Source organism: Myotis davidii, unplaced genomic scaffold (assembly GCF_000327345.1).
Source record: "Myotis davidii unplaced genomic scaffold, ASM32734v1 scaffold16, whole genome shotgun sequence".
In the NCBI taxonomy this organism is placed as follows: domain Eukaryota; kingdom Metazoa; phylum Chordata; class Mammalia; order Chiroptera; family Vespertilionidae; genus Myotis; species Myotis davidii.
The window spans coordinates 285,784-294,959 of record NW_006287821.1 but is presented as its reverse complement, the minus strand read 5'-3'; the positions used below and the strand labels follow the sequence as shown (position 1 = coordinate 294,959).

General features: G+C 38.2%; 1 protein-coding gene across 1 annotated transcript; it reads right to left on the bottom strand.

Annotated features, from left to right (window-relative positions):
* Positions 1 to 2,308: 2,308 nt before the first annotated feature.
* HHLA2 (HERV-H LTR-associating 2) lies at positions 2,309 to 5,848 on the bottom strand. Its single transcript, XM_006779431.1, is given in 6 exon segments — positions 2,309 to 2,582; positions 2,584 to 2,757; positions 3,958 to 4,078; positions 4,081 to 4,186; positions 4,188 to 4,273; positions 5,788 to 5,848. Coding segments are annotated over 6 exon segments (822 nt in total).
* Positions 5,849 to 9,176: the final 3,328 nt, after the last annotated feature.

Genomic DNA, 9,176 nt, shown 5'->3' with positions numbered 1-9,176 from the left:
TCTCCGCATCGACCCTGCCTTGAGGGTGACAGGAGGTGGCGCCCCAGCCCCCCAATCAGCCCTACCCTGAGCATGACTGGGGGTGGCATCACAACCTCCCGATCTGTCCTGCTCTGTGCATGACAGGGGGCAGCGCCCCAACTCCCCAATCGGCCCTGCTCTGAGCCCGACCAGGGGCTGCACCTAGGGATGGGATTGGGCCTGCCCTCTGCCATCCAGGAGCAGGCCTAAGCCAGCAGGTCCTTATCTCCTGAGGGGTCCCAGACTGCGAGAGGGCACAGGCCGGGCTGAGGGACCTCCCCCCCCTTGCACAAATTTTTGTGCACCGGGCCTCTAGTCCTATATAATAAAAGGCCAGCAATCATAAGCGTAATGACCGGAATGACGGCTCAACCAGTCACTATGAGGTGGGGGGCTGGCAAGGGGAACTGGGCGGCTGGCAGTGGTGGCAGTCTGGGACTCGGGGCCAGTGAAGGGAACCGGCTGGCTGGCAGAGGCAACAGGGTGGGATGAAGGCCAGCGAGGGGAACCTGGTGTCTTGCGGTGGAGGCAGGTCCCGACCCGAGGCTGGCAAGTGGGTGGAAGATGGGCCTGATCACAGACTAGGCCTAGGCACCCTACCCACACATGATTTTGTGCGCTGGGACTCTAGTATCAAAATAAAAAGCTTCTGCATATTAAAGAAACTGTCATCAAAATGAAAAGGGAGAACTTTGTATGGGAGAACATATTTGCCAATGATACATCTGATAAGAGGTTAATTTCCAAAATATATAAAGCACTCATACAACTCAACAAAATGAAGACAAACAATCCAATTTAAAAATGGGCAGAAGGTATGAGGAGACACTTCTCCAAAGTGGACATACAGAAGGCCAAGAGGCATATGAAAATATGCTCAAAGTCACTAATCATCAGAGAGATGCAAATTAAAAATGACAAGGAGGTACCACCTCACACCTGCCAGAATGGCTACCATCGACAAATCAACAAACAACAAATACTGGTGAGGATGTGGAATAAAAGGAACCCTAGTGCACTGTTGGTGGGAATGCAGACTGGTACAACCACTTGGAAAACATTGTGGAATTTCCTCAAAAAAAAAAACAAAAGAAAAAGAAAAAGTGGAACTGCCATTTGATCCAGCGATCACACTTCTAGGAATATATCCTAAGAAGCTTAAAACAGCAATCAGAAAGAATATATGCACCCCTATGTTCATAGAACCATTATTAATAGCTAAAATCTGGAAACAGCCCAAGTGCCCATCAGTAGATGAATGGATAAAAAGGCTGAGGACATTTACACAATGGAATACTATGCAGCTGTAAAAAAGGATCTCTTACCCTTTGAAACAGCATGGGAGGACCTGGAAAGTATTATGCTAAGTGAAATAAGTCAGTCAGAGAAACACAAGTATCACATGATCTCACTTATATGTGGAATCCTATGAACAAAATAAACTGATGAGCAAAATAGACCCAGAGACATAGAAGCATAGAACAGGCTGATGTATTTCAGAGGGAAGGGGGGAGCAGGAAGAAATTAACCAAGTAACTTATATGCATATATGTATAACCTATGGACACAGACAATAGTTCAGTGAAGGCCTGGGGAGGGGAAGAGAGTGGCATGGAGGTGGGTGGGAAGGGGAGAGACATCTGTAATACTTTCAACAATAAAGATAATTTTAAAAAGAGAGAAACAACCTCAGAGGGAAGGTAGGGGAGGGTGGGGGTAATGGGGAGAGATCAACTAAAGGACTTGTATGCATGCATTAACCATAAGCGATGGATGCAGACAACAGGGGGTGAGGGTGAGGGCAAGAAGGGGGGGGTGGAGTGGAATGAAGGGACAATGGGGGGATAAAGACACATTTGTAATACCTTAATCAATAAAAAAATTTAAAAAAGAGAGAAACTAAAGAGAAACCAAAAATACTAATTAGTTAACTTTTGTTTAGTTGAAAGAGAATCAGAGGTTGGGACCTGGTAATAGGCAAGCAAGCATTCTTTCCTTCTCCTCTGACCTTTTAAAGTACAATGCAGGTAGAAAACCCTCTTTAGAGAAAAAACCAAAGAGAAATACATTGGTATTTATGAATAAATATGCTAATTTCCATTTCACAAATGTTTTCATAAACACCTAGCAAGGTGAGAATTACTTCGATTTAATCAATGAGGAACTAATGTTCAGAAGTAAAAATGATTGATTGCTTAAGGTAAAATAGCCAGCAAATATTATACCGGGGACTCCAGTCCCAGTCTTGTAACAGTCACAGATGCATTTTCTTTCCTTTGTGTTCCGTTCAGTCCTGTAAATCATTCCCCATTCCCCCAACCCTTGGATATAGCACATATACACAGAAAGCCCCATGAAGCCCACTTTTCATTGTCCATCTCCCTGTCCATGTTTGCTTCAGCAATGGATTTTCAATAGTACATGCACACAATAAATTTGATCCTATGATATTTACTCTACCCTTATTATAAAAAGGATCAAAAGACCCAATTCCTTCCATCTTGCCTTCAGGGATAGGTGTATTGTCCACTTGCCATGTACGAACTGGACAAGAATAAACACAACACGCCACATATTACGGAGCTGTTTGTGTTCCTCTTTTCATACTTTATCGCCAGTGTGACAAAAGTGAAGGGGGAGTAAGAAGGGCTTTTGGAAACTGTCATCATTAGCTTCTTGTTAGGCCATCTTTGCAGAACATTTATTATTTTAATATCCATGCAATGGAAAGATAAGCTTTATGAGCAAAACTTGGCAGTCACTGAAAGGAAAAACAAAACAAAAACTGTAGAATGGTAAGATCGTGTGTGGTTATCTACAAGTGAAAAAAAAGGGCATTCATGGATACATAGCAAATGGCGATCTCAATTCTCTAGAAAGAACTCGAGAATGAAATCTAATAGCCTCGCTGAGCAACCAAAATGTGGGTGTTGAAGTCTATAAACTAGCGCTCATGCAGGACTCTGCACTCCTCAGGTACTGTACTACTCAGTCATTTTGACATTACTTACACATTATTCTTAGATTTCTGAGTCAAGGTCTGACACAGTAAAATAGGACAGAGGGAGAAGGAACAGTGCTGGGTAAAACAACGCATTAGAAAATGCCCCTTCTCCAATAAATAAATGAATAGATAAATACAATTAATATGGGCAAGAGGTAAGTACAGGTGATGCTTGAACACAGTGTGTATAAACTGCATGGGTCCACTCACTTGCAGATATTTTTCAATCACCCTGCAGGATTCACACCCACATTCTTCAAGGGTCGACTGGCCATTGAGAACACATGTATGTGAAGGGCTGGCTTAAGGTTTACGCAGATTTACAACTGCATGGGTGATTGGCACATCTAATCCCTGTGTTCTCCAAGGTTAACTGAATATAATATTAAAATTAACTGTACAATTTCATATGAGCATTTTCATTGTTTTCCAGTGTCCATTGCTGCCATTCTGTTTTCATTCAGAAACCAAAAAAAAGTGCAATTTAAGTCAATAATTCAATATTTTTAAGATATCATATTGGCATTAATTTTATGATTGATGGTTCTAGGTACTGATAAGACTAAGGGGAAAGTGGATGCTCTTATAATGCTGATGGAAGTAATGCATTAAAATTTTACATCTAACACTTATTTTTTTTCTTCAGATCATTTCTCTGCGTTTAATGTAAGGATGTTAATCTCATTTTTTTCTTGCAATGTAAAACACTGGAAATGCTTGCATATCTACCAATGGGAGAATGGGTGTGTCAATTATGGCATGTCTATACTATGAGATATTATTCATTAAAAATGAGGTCTATTTGTGTGTATTGACTTAGGAAGCCCCTAGTATATCAAACTAAGAAAAAGACACTTCAGAAAAACATGGAATTATATCATTGTTATGTTTTGTAAAATCTTACATGCATACTTACCTCCCACCTCTAGGACCATTTTGTGATTTTTCTAGCTGTTGTTTCCACATAGCACAATTAAATTCCTTCATCCAAATGGCTTAATCTTCTGAAAGGTAGGGAAGCACTTTCACTGTGGATTTCACTGAGGAAGAGGGTGTCCTGGCTGTGTATCTGGGATCTTGCTTTCCCAAATGGTCACTGTCTTTGTAGTACGTATAAACATCACCCTGATTCCTCCAGTGAATTACGACTTTTTCACCCGCTCTCAAATGATTAAGGGAGAATTACATCTTCCTCAAGTCTTCCAATGACTATTTGCCCATTCATAGTACTAAAATGAATGAAGAAAGCTGGAAAGACTGTGTATAAAATGAAGAGCCATTATGAAGAGAATTAGTGATGGGTGCTTATCAAGGGTTATGTTAGGACTACCTAGAAGAACTATTTTAGGTCAACAGCCTGATCATTAACAGACACAGCATCAAGAATTCTTGCTAGTCTAATTACTAGAAACAAGCCATGAAGCTCTGGGTTTGACTTACTGCAATTTTAATAGACTCTCTGTTTGATTCATTGTAGCTATGAGAATTGTCAACAGCCTAAAGCATAGAAACATTAGTTTGATCCCCACTTGATCAATAGTCTCATCTCTCCTCTGATCCTGGCCTGCTATAGTTACTGGAAATTATGTATATTATGTAATAAAAGACTCCTATTGATTTTTATTCCCTGAACACATTTACTTTTAACACCTACTATAACAATAACAAATTAGTTTATCCAGCTAGCTGGAGCTAGCAGGCCCTAAAAGATTAGAACATGCTTAACTTGGTTGAGCTAGGAAATATTTGAGCACATTGAAGATGCTGTTGGGTTCATAAATCTGTTAGGAATTTCAGACATTAGTTTCAAGTGAGGGAGCACACAGGAAGGAGGAGTCCAAAATGGGCAATGAAGTGACTCATTTATTTTGGTTTTGGGACAACTCTCAGGCTATTCCATGAGTTAATAAAAACTAGTAAATAAATATTCTGAATATAAATGGGGAAGTCCAATTTTCCACTTCAGAAGTTGATTTTAAAAACCAAATGGACTTATCAAAATCAAGGTTTTTTGCAAAGAAGATATACTTAGCTACTTCATAATCATTGAAGCCAGAATCCAGGTTCTTTGATCAGTAGGTTGAGTGCCCTATATATGAATTCCATGATATTAGGACTGAAAAGCTTAGCTTAGCTTATGGACAATGTGGTAAGCTCCTTTGGACTCTGGGCAAGGCCACCAAAGATGGGGGAATTGGGTGCTCATGTGGCCCTGTCACATCTTTTTCCTCTGGCACTATTTCCACTCTGCCATGTCCTACTTCTCTTCCTCAGCAAGATTGTTTATTTCTCTACAAAGTGTTAGAGGGATGTGGTATTATGCTGAAAGAAAGGCATGGAAAGATGGGATAAAAAAGGAGTGGTTTTGTTGACCTCACTAATTGTTCTACTAAGCACCTCTGATATTTTATCAGTTCATTAAAAATGCCTGTCACGGTACCCAGCAAAGCTGATAATGCCTTCTGGCAAGTGTTGAGTAAGTACCAAGCTTTCACTAAAAAAATAAAATAAAAAAATCAATCAACCAATCAATCAAACTTGCCTTTCTAGTGATTTTATTTCTGGTAGCAGATAACAGATTAGAAGAGCTTTAATCATAGTAGGCAGGAGAACAATATGATTTTTAATCTTCATGCAGATTTTTCATTAACTGATCTTTTAGAGAAGTTCACAATGCTATGGCTAGAGAGGAAACAGCCACCTTGAGCTGTGTACTCATGTTGCTCTTGAATATACAAATAACTAACACTTGGGTATATTACAAAGGAACTTATTTTGAGATCCGCTTAGAGATATTATAAGAATGAGGAAGAGAGACAGCATCTTGTGGAGGTCATGTTAATTATCCTATTAAAAAGAAGCAAAACATGTATTCTATGGATTTTAAGAGCAAACAGGAATTAGAAAAGAAAGTGTCTGACTATTTATAGATTAGTAAAATAAAATATGGTTCATCCACACAGATAATTCTTCTGCAACCATTAAAGTTGATCCTAAAAGACGGTTCAGTAGCATGGAAGGGAGTTCTTATCTTATTGGAGAAAATTAGATTACAATGCAACTTTTAAGTGGCACAGTTCCTTTCTAAAAAGCACACGCATTTCTGCACTTTGGAGACTGACATGGCATATGACTAAATATTCACTAGACTGTTAACTGTGGAGAGCAGGTGTCACATCAAAAGCAGCATCTTCTTAACATGACTGCGTATTCCTATTACATATATCTACCTAAAAATTGGAAAAGCAGCACAAACATATTAAAATACAATTAGAGAAAACATTTGCAATATGACACAGTTATCACTCCAATAGCTTCCATCTTTCTCAGAGCAACCAGTACTGAAAAATGGCTGTTGAATGAAAAAAGATTTGGAATACATCCAAGGGTAGTTCTCTGGATAATAATTTTTTGGTCTGTTATACCTGTCACTCCAATGGGTTTTTATTTTAATTTTTTACTGATTTTAGAGAGAGAGGAAGGAAAGGGATATAGAGATAGAAATATCAATAATGAGAGAGAATAACCGATCGGCTGCCTTCTGCATGCCCCCCTCACTGGTGCATGTGCCTCACTGGGATTCGAATAGCGACCTCCTGGTCCATAGATCCATGCTCAACCACTGAGTAATGCCTGCCAGGCTTTGTCTGTTATTTTTAAAGCTTTATACAATTGACATGTATTGTTTTTACAGTAAATATGCTAAAACAAAATTCACTTTAAATATTAAATGCCAATGATGTTAACTATGATGTTGCTTATAATGACACATAAAAAAGCAATTAAAACAAAACCTGGAAACTTATCCTTAAATGTCCATAATAGTGTGGATCATAAGGCAGCCATTAAAGTCATGGTTTACAGAGTGCTTCAAAAGCTTTAAAAAGTGAGAAAATATGGATGGCAAAATGTATACACACAATGTCACTTCAAATAAGTGAAGTACAACTTATTTTCTCTGGCGATGGGATGATAGATAATTTTTACTCTTTAACAAATATCCTGTTTAAAGAACAATATGTAGTAATTTATTTTAAAAACCTCTGAAGAAAATTTTAAGTAAATCATTTGGGAGCTCTACCATTACAAGGTTGTGCTTTTATTGATTTTAGAGAAGGGGGGAGTAAAGGGGGGAAGGGAGAGAGAGAGAGAGGGAGAGAGAGAGAGAGAGAGAGAGAGAGAGATCAATTTGTTGTTCCACTTATTTATTTGTTTTTTTAACTTGTACAACTTTTTTTTTAATTTCATTATTGATTAAAGTATTACATCCCCCTAACCTCCTCTTACTCCCCACTTGTGCCCTCACCCCCATGTTATCTGTATCCATTGGTTAGGCTTATATGCATGCATACAAGTCCTTTAGTTGATCTCTCCCTCTTACCCCCACCCTCCCCTACCTTCCCTCTGAGGTTTGATGGTCTGATTGATGCTTCTCTGTCTCTAGATCTGTTTTTGTTCACCAGTTTATGTTGTTCATTATATTCCATAAATGAGTGAGATCATGTGATATTTATCTTTCTCTGACTGGCTTATTTCACTTAGCATAATGCTCTCCAGTTCCATCCATGCTGTCGCAAATGGTAAAAACTCCTTTTTTACTGCCGCATAGTATTCTATTGTGTTTTTTAACCCATTCATCTGCTGATGGGCCACAGGGGCTGTACCAGTCTGCGGTCCCACCAGCAGTGCATGAGGGTTCCTTTTTCTCTGCATCCTTGCCAGCACTTGTCCTTTATTGACTTGTTGATGACAGCCATTCTGACAGGTGTGAGATGGTACTTCATTGTCGTTTTGATTTGTATCTCTGGGATGATTAGTGACTTTGAGCATGTTTTCATATGGCTCTTGGCTTTCTGAAAGTCCTCTTTTGAAAAGTACCTATGTAGGTCCGCTGCCCATTTTTTTGACTGGGTTGTTTATCTTCCTTTTGTTGTTATATGAGTTCCCTGTAAATGTTGACTATTAAACCCTTATTGGTGATAACAGCGGCAAATATGTTCTCCCATGCAGTGGGCTTTCTTATTTATGCATTCATTGGTTGCTTCTTTTAACTGCCCTGACCAGGGATCAAACCTACAACCGTAGCATATTGGTATGCTGCTCTAACCAACTGAGCTATTTGACTAGGGTGCAAGGTTGTGTTTTAAATTTGTTATAGGATACGAAATTTAAGAATAATTAAAACTATTCAAAAATAAAATTAGGTTCCTTCATTACATTTAATCATATTAAAAGCTGGTAGATTAATAATTTATACTTTCAATTTTACATTTTAAATAGTAGAAAAAATAATTGGTACATATCCTTGGAAGAGCGCCTTTTTAACATGACTGTACATTTCTAATTATAGATATAACTACATAAAAATTGGAAAAGCAGCACAAACATATTAAAATACAATTAGAGTAAACATTTGGAATATGACACAGTTATCACTCCAATAGCTTCTATCTTTCTCAGAGCAATACCTAAAATGCTTGGCAAAGTAAAAACCTATAAAATAGTATTAGTTATTAAAATAAGACCTTTATTTTTCTTCCTGTAGATGTATTTGCATGTATAATATATTAAAAGATATATTATAATGATTATCTCTGAATAGTAAGATTACCAGTAATCATTAAACTAATTTCCTACTGTGAACAAATGTTAATATGTAATAATTGTTTTTACCTTTACAGGCTATTAAAAAAACAACTTAAGATTTAATCAGTCTCTTCCCAAGCAAAAATCAAATCCACCTTGTTTAATGTACGTTTAGGGCATTTCCTGTTCACTTCCCATTCTCTAAAATAACTTCAATAGTTTCTACCGTTTCTTGAAATTTACAACATTCCCTTTTCCCAATTCCATTTCAGCTGGTGCTCTTGCTTCATTAATTAGTTACAATTAATTACAAATACCCCCTCGTCCCCCTACCACCAATTCAGGCTCCTCTTCTCCAACTCAAACCCTTCACTATTGCTCTCATCCCACATATTTTTTTTTTTGGCATCCAGCAATTTATCCCTGCAATTATATCCCCTTTCTACTCTATGACCATGTTCTCTCTCCCATGAGCATAAACATTCCAATACATCTCATCTTAAGAACAAAGGAAAAAACAATATTCTCTTCCAACTTTTGATTAGCTACCCATCTATTTCTAAGG